This window comes from Anguilla rostrata, chromosome 2, assembly GCF_018555375.3.
Source record: "Anguilla rostrata isolate EN2019 chromosome 2, ASM1855537v3, whole genome shotgun sequence".
Taxonomy (NCBI): domain Eukaryota; kingdom Metazoa; phylum Chordata; class Actinopteri; order Anguilliformes; family Anguillidae; genus Anguilla; species Anguilla rostrata.
In genome coordinates this window covers 20,849,225-20,875,746 of record NC_057934.1, presented here as the reverse complement: position 1 = coordinate 20,875,746, position 26,522 = coordinate 20,849,225, and the positions used below count along the sequence as shown (strand labels likewise).

The 26,522-nt window shown below is 44.1% G+C and overlaps 1 protein-coding gene across 2 annotated transcripts in view; it reads left to right on the top strand.

Moving 5' to 3' along the window:
- The first annotated feature begins 1,257 nt into the window (after positions 1 to 1,257).
- Positions 1,258 to 26,522, top strand: part of psme4b (proteasome activator subunit 4b) — a 46,469-nt gene continuing 21,204 nt past the window's right edge. Inside the window, exons 1-20 of one of the 2 annotated variants that reach the window (XM_064321140.1) lie at positions 1,258 to 1,784; positions 11,255 to 11,395; positions 12,048 to 12,164; positions 13,910 to 13,954; positions 14,300 to 14,449; positions 14,774 to 14,837; positions 15,067 to 15,141; positions 15,380 to 15,502; positions 15,948 to 16,040; positions 18,548 to 18,813; positions 19,156 to 19,342; positions 19,496 to 19,585; positions 19,826 to 19,890; positions 20,053 to 20,203; positions 20,504 to 20,602; positions 21,075 to 21,144; positions 21,438 to 21,505; positions 22,350 to 22,565; positions 25,213 to 25,370; positions 26,357 to 26,452. In XM_064321140.1, coding sequence (XP_064177210.1) covers positions 1,588 to 1,784; positions 11,255 to 11,395; positions 12,048 to 12,164; positions 13,910 to 13,954; positions 14,300 to 14,449; positions 14,774 to 14,837; positions 15,067 to 15,141; positions 15,380 to 15,502; positions 15,948 to 16,040; positions 18,548 to 18,813; positions 19,156 to 19,342; positions 19,496 to 19,585; positions 19,826 to 19,890; positions 20,053 to 20,203; positions 20,504 to 20,602; positions 21,075 to 21,144; positions 21,438 to 21,505; positions 22,350 to 22,565; positions 25,213 to 25,370; positions 26,357 to 26,452 — 2,471 coding nt within the window. In that variant the 5' untranslated portion in view covers positions 1,258 to 1,587. Of the gene's footprint in view, positions 1,785 to 1,809; positions 2,938 to 11,254; positions 11,396 to 12,047; positions 12,165 to 13,909; positions 13,955 to 14,299; positions 14,450 to 14,773; positions 14,838 to 15,066; positions 15,142 to 15,379; positions 15,503 to 15,947; positions 16,041 to 18,547; positions 18,814 to 19,155; positions 19,343 to 19,495; positions 19,586 to 19,825; positions 19,891 to 20,052; positions 20,204 to 20,503; positions 20,603 to 21,074; positions 21,145 to 21,437; positions 21,506 to 22,349; positions 22,566 to 25,212; positions 25,371 to 26,356; positions 26,453 to 26,522 lie in introns of those variants that run through there. The other variant, XM_064321141.1, reaches the window with a different exon arrangement.

Genomic DNA, 26,522 nt, shown 5'->3' with positions numbered 1-26,522 from the left:
CTAATAACGATTGCTTAAGGGCAAGTTCCAGAAACCCTGCTGGATTAAGGCTAGACAGGAAGCATGTTCTCTGCGCCACAGCTGACGCACGACACACAACTGACAAGAAGGAGATGTGGAATTAGAAGGGCAAGATGGCAAACCAGCTTCTTGGAGTTCAATGTTAAGGCATCCCAGGCTAATAGAGGATGTACTTTCAGGGAGTATCAGTCCATCAAGGCCAAATCAATTAATAGTACCGCTGATAGAGAAAGACTAGCAGTCACAGCTTTCATGCAAAGGTCTCCAACACCACACCAATCACGTCAAGCAGAATGACGTCACTAACCACAAAGGCCTGCAGTGGTATGTAAAGAGGTCAGACTATAGCCATGTAAAGAGGTCAGCTCCTTTTTAGCCATGCAACCACACACAAAGAGGAGCCTAAGAGTGATTACAGGGGAGATTATGATACAAAATAGATTATTGGAAGTAGACAAGGGAACAGATCAACCAATCACACCCACCCCCCCTCCATTCACCCATTCAAAAGACTTCTAGGGAAAAAAAATGACTGCTCACAGATTCAGGGATTTTAATTAGGCAATGTTTTTAAGGATGTGGATAGAGCCCATAAAAGGATCAAAGATTGTTGCAGCCAATTAAAGCAGAAAAATAATTAATATGGTAAAAACTTGGCTTTTGAAAATAAATAAATAAATAAATAGTGAGAGCAAAATTATGTCTGATTTGAATCCTAGTTACACCATTTAATAATGCACTAGACCAGAATTGAAATGTCTCTCACATCATGTAAAATATGACACTGGTGAACCTGAGGATTGGTGAAGCAGGTAACCACCATATTTCTTATAGGCTATCCCTTGTACGGAAAGCAGACTGCCCTTCAAGACAAGAACAGTCAAACCACATCGGATCAGGTACCAGAAAAGGATCTCAAATAGATTTAATGGGATCTTGTTAGTGTAAGCGCTAGGGACAGCCCTAACAGAAAGAAGGTCAAGGTGCTCCACAGGCAAACCATAATAGCCTACAACACAGAGGTCTCTGGGCATTGTAGTTCTATTGGAAACTGGGGCACCAGCTGAAGTCACGTATTGTTTCACGTATCATTGTTTACTGCCCCATTACAGAATACATACCCTCTGAGAATCCGGAAGAATTTATGCACATTTAAACATATAAAAATGGCATAACTTTCTTGAGGAATCCCAATATTATTCTCCACCAGGGATAATTTTAAGTAATGGCGGACATGACGACACATGTGACGGAGGGGCGGGAATGTAACGTAAATGCGTGTGTATGGCAGGATTGAGAAAGCATGTGTTCATAGTGTGTGTGTGTGTTGTCAGGCTCATTGAGTATGAGCGAATGTGTGGGTGTGTGACCGTTCAGGTCAGAAGAGTCTGAGCTGTCATGCTACTAGTCGCCTGACAAGTTAACTGCATAATTAACAATTACGAGAATCACGAAATATGCCAAAAGTAGATTCAACAAAATAGGTGTCAAAAATATTGGAACGTTGCTTACGAACTGAGCGAGTGTCCGCTAACAAAGATAAATTAACTCTTGGGGAACTGTAATATGAGAAAGGACGCGACTGGGACATTAGGTTTTGTCCCTCAAAAAGACATTGTCTATAATAAACTTCTTCCTTACGCGGACAAATTAGATGAAGAGTCGAATGAAATTCTGGGCCAAATCAAGGGTAACTTGGCCCTGGCGTTACAGGTCCGGGAGTTATGGCCCGGAGTTCTGTTTTGGACCAGGAAACTTTCTACGTGAGTACATGCGTTTTAGCCGGTTAGTAGCCTGGGTACAGTTAGTTGTCGACTTGACCCAGAAATGATTAGGCTACTCCTAGCTAGTTGTCTAAATATTAATTTATCTAGCCAGCAACCTTAATTTAGCAATAGTCGATTAGAACAGTTTTGGGTAGATTATTATTATTATTTTTTTTTAATTTTCTGATTAATGCGTATTTTAAATTTTGTTTAGCCTTGTTAAATAGCAAACCGATTTTATCAGTCTATATAGATCGCGTCAAATAGGCATTGGTTAAAAAAAATAAAAAAGCTACGTTTCTAGTATGTTCGCTAGCTTTCCGTTTTCGTACAGTTTATGTAATGTCACCTGTCAGGCAATTGTCTTTCTGGAAAGGTCCAATTGGGTTACTGTTTGTGCGTTAACAAAACTGACACGGCGTAAGAAGCCACAACAACTTGCTAACCTCATGTGAAATCATCCGGGTGAAGGATTTTCAGTAACAAGAACTTTGTCTTGTATTGCCCAGCTGTATTTTGCAATCTCTTGTTTACTAAGCATAGTGACGCTATTGAGTCACCTGCAAAATGTTTTAGCTCGTTTTAGCTCCCGTAAGCTGGGATGAGTACGCAGATCTGACTCTGTACCTTCTGAAATGACGAATGACGGAACCGCTACTGTAAGCATTTCAATTTGACACAGCATCACACAACATCGGAGTTCTGCTTAGATTTAAACCATAACGTTTCGTCATCGGTATCACATTATAGAATACAGTCCAAAAGTTTTACCGTCCAAAATGATTTTTAGATGTGTATGTTCGCTAGCTTTCCGTTTTCGTACAGTTTATGTAATGTCACCTGTCCGGCAATTGTCTTTCTGGAAAGGTCCAATTGGGTTACTGTTTGTGCGTTAACAAAACTGACACGGCGTAAGAAGCCACAACAATTTGCTAACCTCATGTGAAATCATCCGGGTGAAGGATTTTCAGTAACAAGAACTTTGTCTTGTATTGCCCAGCTGTATTTTGCAATCTCTTGTTTACTAAGCACAGTGACGCTATTGAGTCACATGCAAAATGTTTTAGCTCGTTTTAGCTCGCGTAAGCTGGGATGAGTACGCAGATCTGGCTCTGTACCTTCTGAAATGACGAATGACGGAACCGCTACTGTAAGCATTTCAATTGCACACAGCATCACGCAACATCGGCGTTCTGCTTAGATTTAAACCATAACGTTTCGTCGTCGGTATCACGTTATAGAATACAGTCCAACAGTTTTACCGTCCAAAATGATTTTTAAATTTGATGTAAAAAGCATTGGAGCTCGTCGGGTACTGTTTTCTACGTCATGATTATCAACGCGCCCTATTAGTGTGTGTGTGGCTGCGTGTGTATCCTATAATTCTGAACGTAATTTTGAACTACGCTGAGCTTTCCACCCATTATGTTAAATTATGTACTGCCATATTGCCATGGACAGACAGATTTAGCTACAGTTAGCCTACATGTATTTGAAATGTGTAATCTGTATTTTATCAGTTTGGAAAACTAATATTTTGTATCATGGTACTTCAGAAAGTGATCCTTTGCTTTCCCTTCCATGTGTGCCATCTCTATTCATGATGACGTAGGTTCATTTCGCTAGCTTCCATCTGACATACGCCATATGGCCACTATGAATGGCTGTGGGAAACCCTAAAATCAACACAATAGGCTCAAATTATTGTTTGACATTACATATAAAAATGAAATGCCTTTATTGTGCCCTGGTGCTATATGCAGTATTAAGACATATTTGCATTTATTATTAGTGTTGTTGGCGACAGAGGGAATCTCCTCGTGGAATGGCTGGGTCAGAGCCAGTTTCTGAGCATCTTCAGGCAGCCTGCCATGAAATCAGATGAATTTAGATAGCGGGGTAAACCGACGGGGGAAGATGTTATGTCTGACACAGCCAGCATGGTTGCTCTGGACACAGTTTTATTTGTAATTGTAATTTTGTAGTTCCTTAAAGCAATTGAGTCACCCAGCTTCCTGAACTGCTAGCTCTGAACATAAGATGGTAAATGGACTGCATTTATATAGCGCTTTTATCCAAAGCGCTTAACAATTGATGCCTCTCATTCGCCAGAGCAGTTAGGGGTTAGGGGTCTTGCTCAAGGACACTTCGACATGCCCAGGGGGGGGTTTGAACCGGCAACCCTCCGACTGCCAGACAATCAGTCTTACCTCCTGAGCTATGTCGCCCCTGTGGCAACATAGAGTGGCGACAGGAGGCTCAGGCTTTATCAACCAATAGGATCTCTCGTCTGCATGTTAGGCCCCACCTTCAGCCTAACATGGAGCATGAAAGCACAGTAAAGTTTGTGCTGTTTCAGCTGTTCAGGCTACAGCAGTGTTCAGTGCTCACTGAGAAAATGATGGGTTGTTATTTTGCATGCATTTCAGTCCTCACCACCACTTGGTCAATAGAGCCTATATTGTAAGCCATTAGTCATATAATTATTCAATTAGGCCTAATTGTGCAATCATCGTTAATAATTCAGTTATCAGTGAGTTGTGCAAGAAGAATGATGTGTTTATGTTCTTCAACACATAACACAGTAGTGTGGTGTACTAGGCAGTTCCACAGTAAATTAAAATATCCACCAAGAACACATACAATCATTTGTGTTGAAGAGGTGGGAAATATTAGCCTAATTGAAAATGGGCAGTGTGCTCTGTTGTGTGTAAAAAAACAACAACAAAAAAACAAACATTTGTAAGGTGAAAAATGAAACCAGCTGTTCATAGCAGTGGCATGGAAATGAAAACTGAGGCAGCTGTTGAAAGGCGCACATTTAAATAAGGGAAAACGTCCAGTGCTCTAAATTTTGTTATTAAAGTACAATCAGTGTCAGTTGGTTTTCTGTCTTTTCTTTCATGGATGGAGATTTATTGTGTGAGAACCTGCCCATGGCATTGATAGGGTGCATAACAACTGACGAGCAATGTTTGGCCTTCTGTGTTAAATGGAGAAGTAGATTTTTTTTTTTTAATTATCCCCTTATTCATCCAAGGACATTTATGTGTTTTTCTTTATGTTCTGTTTGTAATTTTCTAGTTCAGATTTACAGTGAGACTTTATGAAGCCAGGAATATAACAACACTGTGAACACTGAGATTGTCAACATCCAGACTGAAAACCTGTCTAGGGTCAAAAATCCCGATAACTTTCATAAATGTGTGAACAGCCTCGACAAACTATGTTGTCTTTTTCATTTGATTGGCATTGTGAGATTTTCTGTTGCTTCTTTGAATGTTTTAATGCAATGACATTTCATTGGTGTGTCTCTCAGTGTTTGCCATGCATTCATTAGCTGCTCCCCTTTGTAGGTTGGTGAATTCTGCCTTTCTAACTTTTAAACTTCTGAATGAAGTCACTCAGACTCTTGGCTTGCTGTGCAACAAGGCAGCAGACTTCCTAAACTCTTAGACCCTGTTTACACTTGGTTTTAAAATGCATTTTGGGCGATCGGATCACAAGTGGACAGCACTAAATACAAGTGTAAACGACCACCAAGATGCATTGTGATCCGATCACTCAAACCACTTGCCGAGGTGGTCTGGGACGCATTTTACCACATATCTTTTGTAGTGTAAACGCTAATGCGTCCTGATGCGTCCCCGACAAGGACGTAACAGGAAAATACGTCATCAGTGCAGGACATGGTGGTTGTTTTGGTGACAGCCCGCCAACGCTCGAAAAAAAAAAAAACTTTGTCCTGCCAGTCTCAACAGCTGGAATAGCCCGTACATGTATATTAGTTCTTGAAACATTTTTGTTTTCTTAGCTAGCTCGTGCGAAACAAATCTGGCGCTTGTCTGGCGACAAACTGACATAATAACTGTGCGGGGCCCTTTGACCTTCTAGAGGAAGTGACGTAGGCAGTAACGAAATCTGAACACAAGTGGTCAGCTGGACACCTTGGAGACGCATGATAGACACAGGTGTGAACGGCAATGTGTCTCGGCTGTCCACTTGTGTTCAGATCACCGAAATGCATTTTAAACCCAAGTGTAAACAGGGTCTTTATGTCTCACAACAATATCTTTAGTTCATTTAATGCACAAGAGCTGGGTGTGATATCCTAGGAGATCTTCCATCTAAGAATTAAACCCAAGCCCACACCTACTTTGCTTGAGGACATTGATACATGAAGGGTACAGGGTGGTGTGGCTGGCAGCTGTACTTTTCTAGAAAGTTGATGATATTAAAAAATTGGTCCTGGTTGTCTGTATTCACAGCCTGGTTGATTTTTCAAGCATGAGAGCACCCAATTAGCGAGCCTCTATGTTTTTGCAGTGGTCATAAGTGATCATTGAATTTCTTTCTAATTTACTTGTCTGAGGTTCAGAAGTAGCTATGCTGATAGCAAATAGGCCAGACATCAGACCAGAGACTGTAAAAAATAGCATCAGACCTTGGCCTGTGTTGGTTCTCTCTGTATCAGTATTATTGGGGAGAGTGGGACTTCAAAAACAGGTACGGTACTATGGAATTAGCACCAACACCTGGATAACTCATATTATTTTACAAGGGAGAAGCTGCTTTTGATGAACTCCTTCTACTAAGGGATTGATAGTTCATGGTACTGTATCACCACCTGGGGGGGGGGGGGTCATGAAGCTTCTCTTCCCCCATTTTGTGGAGTCTGTGTCTCACGCCTGTGCCACACTGCTAACCTCACCTGTGCGTGATGGTTGCGGAACCTCTTGCTTTTCATTTCGGCACCCATGTTAACAGGTTAGAGCAGCCACACAGCCTGCGTGAGACGTGCGTCTGAGGCGCGGCTCGAGCCTCGCTGCAGCGATGCGTCATCTAGAGTTTTGGCGTAGAGCTTATTTTTCACGCGTGAGGCGCGCGGTTCTCAGAAAAAATAGACAGTGAAAAGATCTGTTGATAGTCATATTGACATCATACCAGCAACATTACATAACCTTTCACTATAGTTTCAATGTCTAGGCTAAATATTATTTTTTTTAACAATTGTGCACACGCTTCTTAACCTTTTTCTGTCTAAACTAAATATAAATTAAGTTTATAATGAAATGAAATCAAACATTCTATTATTGATGGCCATTATCAAAGGCAAACTCAATGTAGAAAGATAGGGCTGGCAGTAGCAGCGCCGCAGCAGCAACGCTGGCGGTCTGGACACACATGCGTGCGAGCCACAGCAGTTCAGCGAGGTAGCTGTCACGCACAGGTGAGGTAAGCGGTGTGGCACAGGCGTCATGGTCAGAACCGCCGTTAGCACCCATACGACCTGCTGTGGGGGCCCCGTGTACCCAAACATAGACACTAACTTAGACCTGTTGACAAGAAACCATTTGTATCGTTGTATCAGTAAATACACCAAAATGCTGTTTCAAATTTGCTTCTAAGTGACGAGCCAGACAGGCCTCTTGTCAGCCTAATACTGATGCAACGCATTCAAGGTTTATGGTAATTTATGGTAATTTGGCATTTAGGGCAATTTTCCCATTGTTTTGGCCCATATTTTCATTATGACTGTGATGATTATTAAATGTGCTATTTATTATGTCCATTGTCAGCGTGTGTACTGTGTATAGGCTATATTTAGGCTAGTTACCAGTTTCTTGAAAATCATTCATCGAGTGATCAACATTTTATTGTTACTGTACTGTAGCAATAAAAAGGGAATGAATTAGGCCTACCTGTTGGTAGCCTAATGCAGCTGATATATTTTATAATTATGAGATGGTTCAGTCACCTGTTTGCGTATGATCATAATACAGATGTTCTTACAAAATGAACTTTGTGAAAAATATATGTGGCAGCGTGCCTATTATTATGCAATGTTGTTTGGATCTTTGGGTAGGGCGTTGCAAGGGGGGAGTTCTCATCACATCTGGCACCCATTTGTGAGAGGCTAGCTCTGCCCCTGGTCATAAGTCCCGTTAACATATGTGAGAAATGATTCCCCGTTTAATTTTTTTATTTGGCATCCAAAGCGCAGCTGAGCATATTCATTTCCCGCCTCGATTATGAATGGCCAGTCGTCTGCAACCGCACAGCCGCGTTCATGGTGCGATTCCCACTGCCGCTTCGGGAGAGTGTAGACATCCACAGTTCTCCGACGAAACGCGTCATGCTGACGACAGCTAAGATCGTTGTAGAGTGGAGTGGGAGGAAGATCTTTCATGTGTGGCTTTAACTGCAGCATACTTGCGCCCGATCGATAATCAGGGGTCCCTTGATTGTATTACGTACAAATCCTATCCGACTGAACCCTCCCATTCCCTGGGCTTCGCAGTCGGGAAATTGCGCGTCTCCCTCTGTAATTGCCGGCCGCAGTTGACACTGGGGCGGTCTGGATTTGATCAGAGGCTGTGAAGCTCATCCAACCTTCTAACCTTCAGGGTTCTAATCTTAGATATACAAGCTCTCTGCCCTGTCACTGTTCCCCTGCCATCTTCCCCCAGCTTCTCACCCCGCTGTAGAATATAGAGCTATAGAGATGAATGGCGATCACTCCCTAATTGCTATTGATTGATTCACAGTGCTGAGGTCCTGAGAAGGAGATTTAGCCAGGGATTAAACCCGATGGATTAAGTGCAGATCTCGCAAATGAGGAACAGTCGTTTTATGTCTGGTGGTCAGTGATCTACTGCCCTGAACTTGAGCTTGAGGTTGTTGTAGCTAGGTCTGTTTGCAGATATTGTTTAACATGGGGATGGTGTTTAATTGGAAAAACTACCCTGGCAACAGCCATTAACAAAGCACATTCTTTGTGGGTCCAACTGAGCACCATTCCTGAGATTTCATTTTCATTCCTTTTTTTCCCTGTAAAACATTTTCTCCTGAGAATTTCCTGTTATTTAAAAACATATGGTATTTAAAACATAAATCCTTTATCCTTCTGTACTCTCCCAAAATGAAGCTCAAACTAGTAAACCCCAACAGTGCAGCTATAAGAACGTGAAACATAGGATGAAGTTAAATTGTTTTTTTGAAAATATTCAGGGTCACCAGTAGGAAAACAAAATCTGAGCTCAGCTCATCTGTGGGAATGGTGGTCATCTCTGTAGCTCAGGCAGCTGTTTGGATACCTGACTCTTGTTTATGTTCTTGCAAACAGAAGCCCCCCAACCCCCCCGGTCCCCGGTCACTCCTTACCCATCTTGCCTGGTGATAAGATACTATCTGTCAGAATGAATTGGGCTTGATGGGAAATATGTGACGCGTGTTTAAGGTTTCATCAGAAATTGAAAGCGTGCAAAAATCAATTAATTACAATGAAGTGTCTTTATATGAAATACTAACGAGTGCCATTGCAATGTCTGTCTTTTGATCAATTAATTGATCAAAAGACAGACAAAATCAATTAATTACAATGAAGTGTCTTTATATAAAATACTAATGAGTGCCATTGCAATGTCAGTCTTTTGACAGAAAAGAGGAAAGGAAACTTGATTTATAATCAAAGTTTGATAATATCAGTCTGGTGTTTGTGTCTGTGTCGTCTTGCTGGTGGAACAGTTTGGATAGTTCTCGTGTGAGCAGAAAGGTGATGACATGAACAATGCACTGAGTCTGATTTACATTATGATTTATGAATTAAAAAGAAAAGGAAAATATATTTGACCTGTGTCTGCTTTTTCTGGAAAATGAAAAGCATGTCTAAATTAAGCTGACTGCTGGCCTCCTTGCTGTTTCAACACAGCACCCTGGGTCTTATTTATGACTTGTATGTACTGTTCCCTAAAGTGTGTTCTGGCCCAGTCACAGACAGCATTTGCACCGATTGCATAATTTCCTTGGTGACAACTTCCTGTTTGTCCCGGTGTAGTTTTCATAAACAGACGTGCACATGTACGCGTTACTCCAGTTCACTTCTCAGCTCATATATCACCAACGACTAAGTACATACACAGATACGTGCGGAAACACTGGCAAAGATCCATGCACACGTGCACACAAATGCAGCCCCCTGAATGTTTCACTGCTTTAATATGGAACATGGGGCTTCAGCTGACCCACCCCCCCACCCCGCTCAAAAGCAAGCACCAGAAGGGACACTAAATTAAGGACAGTCATGGCACCACCTTTCACACACGAACCAGAAAGGAGCTCCACCAGTCAAAGAGCACATTGGCAACAGGCAGTAGGCTATATCCAGATGGTGTCCACCAGTCACCACTGGTGTTCTATTTATTGTTACCAGTCTTCTCATTGATTGGTGGAACCCCTCTTAGGATTCTGTGCAAAAGGTCACAACATCAGTGTCCTGTTGCTATCTCTGATTGATTGGGTGACTGTGGACAGCCTGTTCCAATAGCACATGATGCTTAGTCCTGATTCAATGACTAAGCAGCTTGACTTGTCAGCTGTGGGGTGAAATGAGCTGGCAGCTAGCAGTGCATGCTCTAGAGGGTATGGACACCTCTCAGCACTCCGCAACTGCCTGCAAATGCAATCGGAGATCATTTATTCAGATAAAAGATTTTTAAAAAACGTTGGGGATGGATCTTGGATAATAAAATAAACGGAAGCAAATAAACACATACTGATTTGCAGTTGTCTTATGATAAGAGCAGTTAAGTGTGTGCGTGTGTGTGTGTGTGCGTGTGTTTGGGTAATATGCAAAACGTAAGAGCGTGTGTTGTTTGTTAACAAGGCATAGGCTACGTCATCCCTAAATGCAGTGATAGGCTCTCGTGTCTTGGCCCAGATAGGGTAGGATGTGTGCGTCATGTCAGAACCTTTGAGGGCATTTAAACCAGGATAGAAGACCAGTGCATTGAAGGTTGCTGCAGTGCAAACTTGTGTCATGTTTCAGTGATCTTCCCGTTGGCGAGTGTGAACGCAGTGAACTTCCTTTCAGAAAGTTGTGCAGTGAGTTCCTAAATTGTGCTGACATTGCACGACACCACAGTTCATAACAACATGGCAGGTCTTCACACAAGTTTTACTTCTGTGTATTTCCTCCAATGAAAAAAAATACTGTAGTCTGACGGAAACATTTAAATGTGTTTATTACGTTGTGAAAATTATTTTGTATTCATACACACATTGTTCTGTATTTTTTGGAGTGTGTGTGTGTGTGTGTGTTTGAGTTGGGAGGAGGGTGTTGTGTTACATTTTAATCTCTTTAACCTGTTCTGCGTCTGGTACCCAGTCTATATGCAGTAACTGTCCTGATTCCTGAACTTGATCCCTACCTAGACCTGACCTTCCACCATCTTAAAGGGGGAAGGGGTTTAAGGAATTTCACCCACCACACATGTCACTGACACCATTGAATCGTCCTGGTTGTATTTTCTCCTACGAACGCCCACTTCCCTTATATTCTCCACGTAAATACACCCCTAAACTCAGTGTACCCTCGTTGTTGGGGATTCCCTGCCTCACCCTGTCCATTACCTTGCAGAAGGACACATGACCCCACTGACCTCTGTCACATGACTCCCCCTCCACAGCTACATACGTCTGTATGGCAGGAAGTTCACCAAAGATGACCACGTGCTCTTCATAAAGCTGCTGTACGAGCTGGTCACCATCCCCACCCTGGAGATCGGCATGATCCAGGGCTTCGCTCGCCTCCTGGTCTGCCTGCTCAAGTGAGGCTCCTCTCCTGTGTTTTCCTGCTCCTCTGCAGCAGGCATGCTTTTGCACACCTTTTTCAACAGTGGGCCGAGGTATCACTTATTCACCGTGAGACAACCATCTGTTGGAGAGGGGGACACTTCACAACATCTTTCTAATAAAGCTTTGAATTCAAATACTCCCAACTACTATGATCAAGTACTACCTTGTTATTGTTAAAGTAGATATTCCTTAACTTAGGGGTCCTATTGTTGGCATCTTAGATGAAGCTGCTTAATTTTACATAAAATAGGCTTGATCGATGCTAAAATTAGGCTGAGGTCTCATACTCTTGGGTTGTTTTTTTGGTAACAGCTATAATCCTGATTGTCTTAGATAAATTGGAATGTTCTGGCAGGGTGAGGGGATAGGCCATTGATGTATAAATAATCAGTACTGCTTCACTCCATGGGGTGGGCTTTGATTTTTTTTCTGGTGACCACTTGTGCATCTGTGACCATACAAAAAAGAGTAAAATAAAGGTAAATGGGCTGGTGTAAAATGTTGTCCATAGCTGCAAATGAATAAAAAATACATTTAACAAGCTCTGGACTGCATTTCCCATGAGCACTAGGAATACCCTTTTTGTTCCCCAACTCACTTCCTATACCCATCTCACACACTCAGGAAGAAGGAGCTGCTGTCACAGGATGACCTGCAGTTGCCATGGAGACCACTGTACGAGCTATATGAGAGGATTCTGTACTCCAAAACAGAGCACCTGGGTCTCAACTGGTTTCCCAAGTAGGTTCCTCCCAGTGTTTTGATGTTACTACTAGCCTAGTCATTCAGTTTTAGGGCACACTCAGTGGTAGGGTGGTCATGATTGTAAAGTGATGCATCTTGAACCCACAAACATGTGCTATCATGGCCTACCAAGTAAAATAATATTTTATTTTACAGTGAAAATGTTTTTATTGGTTTGTGTAGGCAGACAATACTGCTCCACCAATAATGGCTCAAACCCCCTTCGCTCACTCTCCCACTGCTTGAAAAAGAAGTGTGAAGTCCCAGATCAGTACTAGAACAGTTTTTATGGAACTCCCGGCCACATTCAACAACGGCACAGTCAGGGTCCAATTCTGGACCCTGTGTCACCTGGCACTCTGGGAGGCCCCAGTACTTTATATCATAAATTTAATTTCTGACAGTAGTCGGAAACACATTTAAGAATATGTGTAGCAGGTTAAGAATGACACTGGGTAGTTTGCTTCATTAGCTTAGTTTATTAGCTTATTTATGTTGAAGGTGGGATTTCTGCCATGGGCACAGATTACCATTCTGCATGCAGTAATGAAGCTTGGTGAATGAGGATGGTGGCATGACATTTGAAATTGAGTGATGGATGCAATAGAAAACAGTTGATTTGTTAGAGCAGCAAACAGACTGGATGACAGTCAACCTGGAGGCGTTGTCTGGGAGAGTTAGAGAGCTTGGTGTGTGAGAAGATGGGGGTGAAATGCCCCCCACCCTGCACAGACCCCCCATGAAGGCCAAATGAAACGGGCTTCTCCCAATGGGCAGTTTGGGGAGTAAGTGGCCAGAACCCCAGTTTGAGCTGTGAAGGTCACTGGGTCTGTGCCAGTTTACTTATGGTGTCAAGTTCCTCTATTTTAATCTGACACACCGCACGGACACTGCCCTGTCTTAGACTGTGTGTGGGAGTCTTTATGAGCTATTTTTCTGTATGTGTGTGTGTGTTTGTGCGAGTGAGAGTGTGTGTGAGCTGGATTGTATGTCTGTAATCTGTGTGTAGGCCTATGTGTGTGGTATGTGAGACAGTGTCTGAGAGTGTTTTTATGTTATCACACTTATTGTACATCCCTTTGGATAAAAGTGTCTACAATAAATATAATGTTATGTTATGTTAGTGAGAGAGAGAGATGTGTGTGTGTGTGTGTGTGTGAGAGAGAGAGAGAGAGAGAGAGAAGAGAGGACAGCTGTTTAAAGAATTTTCCGGTGCTGGAAGGAAACTTAAGGAACAGAATATAACCAGTGGTGTTCTTTGCATAGATCATGGAGTTTTTTTGGTAGAGTGAAAAATGTATTTGGTAGACTGCAAAGACATTTGGGTTGTTTCAGTGCCTAGTTATGTTCGCACATTTAATCTTTTTATAGACTTCACATGCAACCCAGGTGCCCTACAGGGCTGAAGAGAAACAGAGTGGGTTTAGCATCTAAATATGGGGATTTGCAGCATAGTTTTTACACAGGATGGTGCTTTTTGGCTGTGGCCATGCCCTGGTCTGATTGCTTCAGGCATTCAGTGATGACATACTGGATTGAATCTAATCTGTCACTGTGCTTTCAGCCACTCAAACTCAATCAAACTTTATTTGCAATGCACATTTTGTACAGAAGTAGCAATGTGCTTCATGTACAATAAAAATATAATAAAATAGAGATCATCAACTCAATACCAGTAAAACGATAGTTAACAAATAAAAAGTTTGGTTTGCTGAGTGACCCAGTCTTCGTTCTTCTTCCAGCTCTGTGGAGGGGGCGTTGAAGATGCTTGTTAAAAGCTGCAGACCGTGAGTAGCTGTACACCTCAAACCCGCTTACATTTTACATTCATACTCCTCGCCCCCTGTTGGTTATCAGAGATATTACAACCACCGTGAGCCACTTACTGTGCACTTACAAGCACAGACTTCTTTCTTAGTGTGGTACTAGTCGTTCCTGCTGGATGCATGTGTTATAGCCATTTTTATTCAACATACTAAAATAAGATTTAGGTTTTGAGATATATATGCAGACATGATAAAGATGTACACTTTCTGCCTGAGCTGTGATGTGCCTGTGTGTGGCCTGTGTATTTGTGTGTGTGTGTGTGTATACTCACCTGTGTATATGAATGTTTGTGTATGGTATGGCAGGTATTTCCCAGTATCCTCCACTCAGGAGATGCTGGATGATTGGAGGCCTCTGCTGTGCCCATTTGACCACACCATGCAGAAAGCCATCAGTTACTTTGAGCTGTTCTTGCCCACCATCCTGCCCCCAGAACAGCTCCACCTGGGGTTCAAGTGAGTGCTTTTGCAACCTGAATGTATAATAGTACACCCTTACTCAAATCTATACTATACCCCACATAAATAATACTATGCCAAAACCCAAATCTACAGTTCTACATTCTTACTTGATTTCTAAAGTACTACACCCTAAACCTGAATCTATAATAGTTCACCCATACTCAAATCTATACTACACCCTTAGCCAAATCAGTAATAGTACACCCCCACACAGATCTACAGTACTTCCCTGAATCCGAAGTACTACACTATATCTGAATTTATAATTGTAAACCCTTATTCCAATCTTACTCAATCCAGACCCTGTGTATGTTTCAGGCTGTGGTTCGAGGAGCTGGTGGAACTGTGGGTGTCTGTACAGAACTTGCCTGCTTGGGAGGGGGTGAGTCACACTGTTGTTTTCAGGCAGTCCATGTCCATGTTCGTATATCCAGTCATCCTTAGAAATATTTTTTGTTCATCATTTTCACTATTTTAAATCCACCCCATCCTATGGCATTATGCGTGAGCTGTGGACATTTATTAAAAGCACGTATGCAGAGTGTCTGTAACGGAGAACGTGTGGCATGCCCTCACGTGAAAAATGATCTCCTGACCTGCCGATCTCTTAGACTCTGGTGAACCTGTTCGCTCGCCTGGCCAACGACAACATTGGATACATCGACTGGGACCCTTATATCCCCAAGGTGGGAGCTCTGCTTTTTATAACCCTTCCAAAACGCTGTGGGTATGTGTGAGTGAATGTGTGCTTGACCCACGTCATGCGCACGTGTCATGAGCATGCCATTAGTCACTCTGGATAAGACGGTCTGCTGAATTGGCAAATGTAAATGTGTGGGAATGTGTGCGGGTTTCTGTGTGCACATACATGAGTGCGTTACGATAATGTTTGTGATGAGTTTTTGGTTCACTTGTGAATTTCAGATTTTCACCAGGTTCCTGCGGAGTTTAAACCTGCCTGTGGGCGCCAGTCAGTTGCTTGTCCCCAGATACCTGACCAACGCCTATGATATTGGCCATGTAGCGCTCTGGATCTCTTCCATGCTGGTCAGTGTCAAAGGTCAAAGGTCGACACTATGTGCAGAAGTGGCAGGGGTCAGCGGCCCCACCAGTGCCTTTTTTAATTTGTCAGTTAAAGCAATTCCACTATGCCACTTTTTAAGGTACTCTTGTTCTCTGAAGAATTATAGTACTTATAGCCCTGTTGTGGCTAAAATAAAGTTGGGCTTCTCTGGCCAGGCCTGGGGTGGGTTTATGCTGCCCAGTCCTACCAACAATACACCAGAGGCACTTAGGTTACCAGCTGTCATCAATGAAAGCCGCTAGCTGCTAGTATTCAATTTCTTGTGGAACAGTGGGGGTAGAGGTGCTTCCATAGGTGGTCTTTGTGACTTGAAAGGCACAATGGCCCTTCCAAACTGAGGATGGAAATAGGGTTTTTTTTGTTAAAAAAAAAAATTATACTCCTTCATGTCCTTCATGTCAATGACAGGGGGGGCCCAGCAAGCAGGCCCAGAAGCAGCTGAGCGGCCTTTTCAACAGTATTGCTACCTTCTTCCACCCTTCCAACAATGGCCGCTGGCTGGTGAGTCACTTCCTAGTTCCTGTTTCCTGCTTCCAGTTAGCCGCTTGGGGGAATGTGTTTATGGGGTATAGGAAGAACCGCACTAGGCAAATGGAAAAAAAAGGAAATTTGAGTTGATAGTTTGGTCATTTTGCTGTGTCTTTTGCTGTTGAACCACTCTGTAATGTCAAGCTCAAAGACATATGCTCTGCTACCTTGAGCCCTACTGATCTATGATTAGTGCTGAGTACATTGGACAAAGCACTCAATAGCTGACCATTGATCCTGGATCAGTAGAGGTTTAACAGGCATGAAGCCAGGGTGTGCTTTAGAGTGTAGCCTGCAGTACTATGATCCACCCAGTTGGGAAGCTTACTCAAAATGCATCTCTAAAAATTGTACACCTATAATGAATGAGTTCTGAAAACCGCCTTTGGGTGTTAATCTGGCTGTGGAGGTTTAAAACGCACCAGAACTACGGAAAGTCCTGACAGGTAACCTACTATCCAAAATAAGGATAGTCTTGACAGGTAGCCTACTATCCAGAACAAGGTCATGAACACCTCTGAAAAACAGTCCCCCCCTCCCGCAACTGTTCTGTGTGCTGCCCGCCCCCCCCCCCCCCCCGACCCCCCGCCACAATTCCAGACCCTTCCTGGAAGTCCAGCTGGCGGGTGCCTGTCTGCAGTCAGCTGGGTATATGTGTGCCGTTTCAGAAGTGCCAGACTGATATCCGCTGCTTCCCCTGGGGCCAGCTGGGCTATAAGCGGTCAGGGAGCTATGCGTGGCACGGGCCATTTTGGCTGCCCGTGCCGCTTCGGAACCTCTCGGGTTCTGTGCTTCTCCCGAATCCCCTGGGCTCAAAGAAGCGGGGCCGGTCCTGCTTCAATGCAGGAAACATTCTTAAATTATTTATCAGCATCGCGCATAGAGCTTTTTTTTTTGTGGTGGCAGAGTAATTGAGGTCATTGGACTTGTAACCCACCAGTTAGTCACAGTACTAACAGAGATTACTACAACAATATAATTGAAGTAAATAAGGTAATAACAGCACTTATAACTACTGTAGTACTATAGTTCAAGTGAGCATTACCTAATGAAGTATTACCTCAGTCAGTTTATATATAGTGCTTTACAATGGGGGTGAGTGGAGGGTGACAGATTTAGGTGGTGAGGGAGTGATTTATTTAGCCATTTTTACTGGAGGGATGACTAGATGGCCAGTTTTAGAGAACCAGATTGAGCTTTTGGCCAGGGACATCACTGAATCATCATCTCAGATGTTGCCCTCTAGTGCCAGTGCGGTTCTAGTCTTTCAGCCACTCGTTTTAATGTCAATGCTAATATGAATTGAATTTTTTTTCCCCACAAGAACATGTAGTCAGTCCCTATAGGGTTTTTTTTTTGTCTAATGTCTCCCCACATGCCTATTTGTAAAGTTATTGTGTCATTTGAATACTATTTTAATATTTTGTGTACCAACCAGGGACAGTTTGTGTCACTTCCTCATCACTGTACATCACTCACTTAGTAATGGCTCAGGCTGTCAATCGCACTGTGCCCAGACACGGCCCAGTCTTCATGACCATATAAGGGTCCCCCCATTTCCCTGCACTTCCGTGGCTTCAAAATGGTTTTTAAAAGTCCATAGGAAGTAAATGGGTGTTGTCACAGTCACTATCAGTGATTGAATGCTGTAAACAGCATACAGCACCACTGTAGCAACACACCATTAACCTTGTTATCCTTCCTCAATGGACTTCCAGAGACTGAAAGTGAAAGTCCTCCCCAGAATTTTGTTCCAGTCACCTGGATTTGCTAATTAGCACAATTCTTGAACTGGCTGAGTTCATGGGTGGAATGACTTTAACTTTATGACCCTTGGATTTTCTTCCCCTGTGGACTCCTACGGGTAGACTCCCTTGCCTTAGTCCTACTGAGGCTGCTACTGTCTGCTCTAAATACTGCTCATAATGGCTAAATAAATATCTTGCACCAGGTTAGGCTGCCTCAGCCAAACCTAGCTTATTAGAATTCAATATATCTAGCAACATTACTAATTTCTCCTCAGAAACAGTGAAAAGAAATGATCTCATTAACTACTGCCACTCAAAAAACAACACAAACGTTTTACTAGGTCAGCTGAGACACACTAAGAGAGACATATGTGTCTGTTTAAAAAAAGAAATAAAAATACAGCTTCTGCTATCATGAAAAAATGCAGGTTACACACAGTTAAAGTAAATACACTGCTTGATTGCAAGCAAACATTAATTCAGTGAGCTTTAAGTGTTTTAAAAGGCCTTAAAATTGCTACTGAAAAGCAGTTGGTTCTTCATTGCAGCCTTAAGCTGTCTGTTTGTCCTTCTGTCCATGTGTCTTTGTCTGGCCACTGTTCCTGTCTGCTCAGCTGTGTGTTCAGATGAAGATATTTGTAAACCGGGGTTTACTGTACAAATCCATCCTTTCTGTCTCTCTCTCTGTCTGTCTGCCCGTCCGTCGGTCTGCCCGTCTGTCCGTGCGTCCAGATGAAGCTGATGAAGCTCCTGCAGCGGCTCCCGGCCACGGTGGTGCGGCGGCTGCACCGCGAGCGCTACCAGTGCGCCACCTGGCTGCCGGCCGTGCCGGACAGCCACCGGCTGACGGAGCAGGACATCACGGAGTTCGCCGAGTGCATGAGGCAGCCGGTGCTGCTGGCCATGTTCAGCAAGACGGGCAGCCTGGACGCGGCGCACGCCCTGCAGAACCTGGCGCTCGTTCGGCCTGGCCTCGTCATTCCGCCCGTGCTGGAGAAGTGAGCGAGGGGGGATGTGGGCGGGGCTTGGGCAGGACTCGGGCGAATCATTGGCGGGGATTTATGTGCAGTGTAGACTAGGGCTAGGATAAGTGTGGTGGGCCAGGTTAGAGCTAGGATATGATTGGTGGGGCAGGTTAGGGCTAGGATAAATTTGGTGGGACAGGTTAGGGCTATGGTAAGTTTGGTGGGACAGGTTATGGCTAGGATACGTTTGGTGGGGCGGTGTAGGGTAGAGTAGCCCAGGCAGGGAGGCGGACCAGTGTTGGGCATAGCAACATGTGGTGGAAGATAGGAGGTGACAAAATGACTTCCTCTCCTGCTCTCTGACACCTCCTTCAGGACGTACCTGGCTATGGAGACGCTGACGGAGCCGCACCAGCTGACGGCTACGCTGAGCTGCATGATCGGCATGGCGCGCAGCCTGGCCCGCGGGGGGCGCCAGTTCCCCGAAGGCCCCACGCACGTGCTGCCCCTGCTCATGAGGGCTCTGCCGGGCGTCGACCCCAACGACTTCAGCAAGTGCATGGTGGGCGCATGGAATGTCCTCATATATTGCAGTTAGATTTGAAATGTCCCCATCTGAAATCAGTTAGTTGGTTTTTATATGTCCTCACATTGCAGCTACATTTGAAATGTGTTGAAACTGTTGGTCAAGTCAACTTCTCTGTCCCTTCTGCAGATCACATTCCAGTTCATCGCTACTTTTACAACTCTGGTGCCTTTGGTTGACTGTTCAGCTGCCCTTCACGAAAGAGATAACCTGACAGAGGTGTGTATGTGTGTTTGTGTATGTGTGCATGTGTTGATATATGCGTTTTTGTTCTCTATTTGTGTCTGTAGACCTAGCTACCTGTGTCCATGGTCCTCCTTCAGTATTATTCTGATTCCTTCTGTCTTTTTACTTTCATTTTTTTCACCCTTTCTCTCCCTTTCTTATCTGTCTGTCTTTCTGTCCGCCTCTCTCTCTATCTCTCTTTCTCTCTCTTCTTTCTTTCTCTCTGTCTCTCAGATGGAACGGGAGCTCTGTTCAGCTTCAGCAGAGTTTGAGGACTTTGTGGTTCAGTTCATTGACAGGTACAGTATAGGCAGGGAACTAGCCATGTATGTACATTCTCACAGATGGTCAAACCTATATAAGTACATATGCACAGGCTTGGCTGCATATACGGTCTGTTTGGACGGGTGAGATTATACATTATCTGCGTGCACAGGTTAATAACAGTGTGTTGGGTGCAGGTGCTTTGCGCTGATTGAGAGCAGTACTCTGGAACACACCCGTGAGGAGCTGGAGATGGAGAAGATGACCCACCTGGAGAGCCTGGTCGAGCTAGGCCTCTCCTCCACCTTCAGCACCATCCTTACACAGTGCTCCATGGACATCTTCAAGGTCTAACACACATGCGCACACACACACACACACACACACACACACACACACACAGGCACATGCACACAGACAAACCATCTTCAGACATGCACACAATGTGTGTGGTATTCGATTTGCTGTTCTGACTACTGAAGTTCATATTCTCTGTAGTTAATTTTACTGATCTGAGAACAGTGCTGATGACCCTTGTCCTGTTTGTCTTTCTCTCTCTTCGCTGTTAGAACTGATTTGAGGACAGCATTGAGGTACCCTAGCACTGTTTGTCTCACCATTGGTTCCCTTTGTGTTCCTTGTCCACAGGTGGCCCTGGAGAAGGTCTTTAACTTTGCCACCACCAACATCTTTGAGACGCGGGTAGCCGGGAGGATGGTGGCAGACATGTGCAGAGCTGCCTCCAAGGTGAGCGCCGAAGAAAAACCAGAACCGCAGAGCAAGACACAAACTACTGTATCGCGCAACTATAAACTCCATTAGCACTCTAAGTGTGGACCCTTTAGAACCCTGTCAAACAGCATGCTTGGTCGGTGTATAACTTCTGAGTGTTTACCACTGTGTTTGTTGTAAGTACAATAAAGTACGCTGCCCTAGGTGAGATCACAGGGGGAAAAGTGATCGCAGAGCTGGGGGAGGGGGGGCACGTTCCATTGTCCCATTTTGTCCTTTCGTTTCTACCCCCCAGGTGGTTAGAGCCCTCTCATACAGATGGCACCCAAGGCAACTGCCTATGCCTAGAATTGGCCCTGGGTGCAGTCCTCTGAATAATAATGTAGTTTTGCATGTTTTTTTTTTTTACATTACCCAGAGGTACAGTGTGTTTGCTGTGTGTATATCTTAACTGTAGCTCAACCACTTCTCTCTGTTTCTCCTCCAGTGTCACCCTGCAGAAGCACTGAAGCTCTTTGTGCCACACTGTTGCAGCGCAATAACACACATCACTGCCAGTAAGTCTGTGTGTGTTTGCACATGTGCGTGTTAATATGTGTGTGTGTATGTGTGACAGAAAAAGACACAGCTGAATTTTGTGTGTGTTTCTTTAAGGTGTATGTGATTAGAATGTTCTTAGCTGAACACTCTAATGCTGATGTAAAATCAGTACTGGAAATTGAAAGCAATGGGGTTCTAGAACACTGACTGTTATTTTTGAAAAACATTTCAAAAAACCTATTCTTCAGAGAGTTCATTGTGTGACGTTGTATGCTTGTTTGTGTGACACTGATGCATTCGTTTTTTACAGACGAGGACGTCCTGAGTGAAGAGGAACTGGATAAGGACCTGCTATGGAACCTTCAGCTGCTGTCAGAGGTGAGGCCATAGGTCATAGGTCAGCAGGGGTCAGTAATATTTCCAGACTGCTGCTTCGTTGGTGCACTGGGAAACACTGCAGTAAGCAGAAAGAGAAATGATAATACTGAGCTTCTCTGCGTTTACCATTCACCAATTACCGTTACGGAAGAAACGATTCAAACAAATATGGGGCTTAAAATCTTAAAACTGGTGTATTTTGACTTCACTTTCAAGACTATCCTCACAACATTTCTGTTTCCAATGAAATCCATGTATGTATCTCAGAGGTGATAGCAGTCCAGTGTTGACAGTTTATCTGAATCAGGAAATTAAGCTTTGGCAATATTTACTGCAGGACTCTTCTGGTTTCTATGATGATAGACTATAATAAATGACATCAGTCACCAGTCACCCCCTCCACAGTGAGTTTGAGTTGCTTCCATCTGGCCAACATTTCAGAGAGCCAGTAGCCAAAAAGAACGTCTTGAGACATCTGTTGTCCAATCTGCAGTCAGTCAATTTGAACAAAACCAGATGAGCTATTATTTTTGTGATGTCGTTGTGATGGTACTGTATTTTATTTTCATGAATGTATTTTTTTGGTGTGACTGAAGAAAATTTCCAGCCTTTCTTGGTCAATAAAGTTACTACTCTGTTCTCTTCTATTCTGTTCTGTTCTATTCTGTTCTGCTACGTTCTGTTCTTGTCTGATCTGTTCTGTTCTATTCTGTTCTGCTACATTCTGTTCTTGTCTGATCTGTTCTGTTCTATTCTGTTCGATTCTGTTCTATTCAGTTCTGTTATAACACTCTCCTGTCTCTGTCTCCTTTTTTCCCTTCCCGTCCCTCTTTCTGTCTCTAAGGTGAGTCGTGTGGACGGAGAGAAGCTCCTCCCCTATCGCCCACGCCTGGTGGAGATTCTGCAGCTGACCCTCCACGTGAAGTGCAAGCAGGGCTACAGTCTGGCCTGCAACCTGCTCCACCACGTCCTGCGATCCACCGCCCTCATCTACCCCACCGAGTACTGCAGCGTGCCGGGCGGGTTCCAGCGCCCCCTGCAGGAGTACCTGCCCGTCAAGGTACTGCCCCTTAAACTGACGCCTTGTCACACAGCCCCACACACAGGTCAGCCAGTCCATTGATCTACGCTAACACATTGGCTTGGTTATTGGTGTCGGTGTCTAAATATTTGTCTCTGTGTAATAGAATAGGCTACTTAAATTTTTGAAGAACATAAATTACCTGGGAAGGATCAATGTCATCTTTGTCGTCAAGCAATACTAGTATTGCATGACGCAGCTTGCAACTATGAATAATTTCTGTCTCTGTTAACCAAAAGAGTACGGAATTGTACGGAAGATCCACGTAACAGGTTTCAGGTTGACTTTAAAAATGCATGCTTTTAGATATGGGTAATCTTTGTGAATCACACGCATTCCATTGAGCACCATTTGCATTAATATGAATAATTTTAGCACAATTTATGTAAATGTTATGCTGTTGTGTGCATTACCCACAGGTATTTTGTGAAAAATATGTCTATTATTTCTGGTACCTGCAATGGTTAAACAGGATTGAAAGCACTGCAGTCCTTTGTGTGTATTCCTCAGGCCCGTCCTGGCACAACATTTTATGTTTAAATATTCTGCATATGCCCTGAGTACGTTATTAATGGGAACCCTAAAGAAAGAATATTGTAAAAATTATTAAAAGCTAAAACTGTAACGTTTGCTAGTGAATTCCGGGCCACTAAGAGGTCTGACAGCAATTTTATTTTCTTTTTTTAATGTCAGCGTGAGGCACATCCGGTGAACATGTGACACGGATACCGTTGGGAGTGCCCTGAATTTTCATATCACTTAACGGTTACATAACGCGCAGGCTCCCCTCCCCCCAACTGTCCGAGATCCTGGCCCGAGCCTTCCTTCCCTCCTCCGCCCCACACCATCCCAAGCTGCCCCACCCTACAAACCGATTACCCTGTACTCTGCCTGATCCAATTAAATCTCCCTGCGTGCTCCTTGCTGGGCGATGGGGCAGAATTACCTCAGGTTTAAGCAAGGCCTTTTTGGCCGCGTGCTGACGTCTCTTCCAAAGCTTCTCTCCGTGCCCCTGTAATCGGGATTTGGGGCCATGTTGTCTGGCGTTGCAGTTGACCTTGGCTAAAGAGGGTCTTCTGTAACAAACCCACCTTTTCCTGGAAAAGAAAACCACGCCTACCATTACTTAGTCTAACTAGCACAGGGAAGATCAGACGCAAACACAGTTCACCAATGCACAGAAACACACACAGTTCACCAGTGCACAGAACACTCACACAGTTCACCAACGCACAGAAACACACACACAGTTCACCAATGCACAGAAACACACACACAGTTCACCATGCACAGAAACACACACAGTTCACCAGTGCACAGAACACTCACACAGTTCACCAACGCACAGAAACACACACACAGTTCACCAGTGCACAGAAACACACACACAGTTCACCAGTGCACAGAACACACACAGTTCACTGTCAGAGAAACACATATGGTTCATCTGCACATAACACACATTTCTCCACAGACCCATTTCCAGGATTTGAGCCAAAGGAACACATCAAATACAATGCATCCGACCAGCGAGATTAGTCACTCAAATTTGTCACTCAAAAAATTATTATGTTTCTTAATAGGTACCTGTTTTTATATTTACTAATAGTATTATAACTGTCTACACTTCAGTAAAATCACCTATCGTCAGTTGAACCCCAGCAATGCTTTCAGTGAGAGTTTTCTCACTTTAGTAATAATGGGACAGTAAATGAAAAGTGCTGCACATGTATGTATGTATGTATGTGTATGGTGTCATGACTCTGTGTTCTAGCCTAGTCCAGGGTGTATGTGTGTGTGTGTGTGTGTGTGTGTGTGTGAGTGTGTGTGCGCATGAGTGTGTGAGCGTGTGTGTTCTGAAGTATAAACTCTTCTTTGCATCATAAAGGATAATTCAGTGCTAGCATGTTGCATGTCAAAGTAAAAAAAAAGTAATTAAAAAAATGGAAAGAATTTGGAGAAAAAATTATTATTATATTCAATTATTATATTATATATAAAAGCAATTATTGAAAATGTTGATGTTGCCGGTAAACTTGTATGTAAAGGTTTAATATCTTACTACTTCAGTTTAAAAAAAAAAAAAAAAGTCTTTATTATTTTTGTCTCATCTATTATTATTTTGATCTCTTGAAAGAACATACAGAACTGGGTCTTTACTTTGACCCAGTTCTGTATGTTCTTTCCTGGTTCTCTGTATTATAACCCAGTTTTCTCTGTTCTGATGCAGTCCTTTCTGTGTTCTGAACCAATCTTCTCTGTGTTCTGACCCGGACCTTTCTGTGTCCTGACCTGGTTCTGTGTGTCTGCCAGTCTCTGTGTTCTGACCCTGTTCTTCTGGTCTCCTTTTCTGTGTTCTGACAATCTTCTCGTGTTTGACCTGTCCTCTCTGTGTTCTGAACCACTCTGTGTCTGACCTTCTCTGTGTTCTGAATCCTCTGGTTCTACTGTCCTCTGTGTCCTGGACTCTGTGTTCTGACCGACCTTTCTGTGTTCTGACTGCTCTCTGTGTTCTGACCATTCTCTGTGTTTGACTGTCTTACTGTGTCTGACCTGTTCCTGTTTCTGACCCGGTCCTCTGTTCTGACGTCCTCTGATCTGACCCAGTTCTCTCTGTGTTTGGCAGGACTGGGGTCGGCACGGGGATCTGAGGAACCTGCAGGTGCAGTGGCACGTTCCCAGCGCAGAGGAGAAGGACGTGGTGTTCGAGCTTCTGGACCTGCTGCTGCAGCCCGAACTGCTGCGCCTGCAGAGACACGCCCAGGGAGAAGAGGACATGAGCAGGTCAGGGGTCAGGGAGAGGAGGGCATGAGCAAGTCAGGGGTCAGGAGTCAGGGAGAGGAGGGCATGAGCAAGTCAGGGGTCAGGAGTCAGGGAAAGGAGGACATGAGTAGGTCAGGGGTCAGGGAAAGGAGGGCATGAGCAGGTCAGGGGTCAGGAGTCAGGGAGAGGCGGACATGAGAAGGTCAGGGTAAGGAGGACATGAGCAGGTCAGGGGTCAGGGAGAGGAGGGCATGAGCAGGTCAGGGGTCAGGGAGAGGAGGACATGAGCAGGTCAGGGGTCAGGGAGAAGAGGACATGAGCAGGTCAGGGGTCAGGGAGAGGAGGACATGAGCAGGTCAGGGGTCAGGGAGAGAAGGACATGAGCAGGTCAGGCATCAGAGGTCAGGGGGAGGAGGACATGAGCAGGTCAGGGGACAGAGAGGAGGACATTAGGAGATCAGGGGACAGAGAGAGGAGGATATGAGGAGGTCAGTGGTAAGGGCCAGGGAGAGGATGACATGAGCAGGTCAGGGGTAAGGGAGAGGAGGACATGAGCAGGTCAGGGAGAGGAGGACATTAGCAGGTCAGCGGTCAGGGACAGGGGGATGTGAGCAGTTCAGGGGTCAGGGAGAGTAATATATGGGCAGGTCACAGACGATAGGATATGAACTGGTAAATGGGTATGGGTGGGGTAAGGCCAGGGGGGTTGGGTTTTGAGGATGTGGAACTGTAGCTGAGAGCAGGTGACTAATGCCATTGATACCTTGGTTTTACATTAAAGTTATTCTGTGCTATCTTTGATTTTACCTCACATCACAGTTATGGTTATATCTGCTCTCTCCTCAGGGATATATTAGATATATGTTACATTTATAGGTGTGGTTATAATATCTGTACACAGTTCCCAGGGATACACTGATAGTATATTATAGGCATGTAATAGTCAGGAATGTAGTGTTTATATATTACTGTTATAGTTGTTGTTATGGTATCTGCTCTGTTATCAGGGATGATGTCCTGCAGAGCTTGGCCATTGTGCAGCACTGCCTGCTGGGAGCTGGGAGCATGCTACCCCCCCTGGAGGGACAGGTGGTGTCTGGCCTGTGAGTCCCACAGTACATCCATCCTCGCCTGATATTACACACACTGTACTTGCCATTATACGCTGTGCAC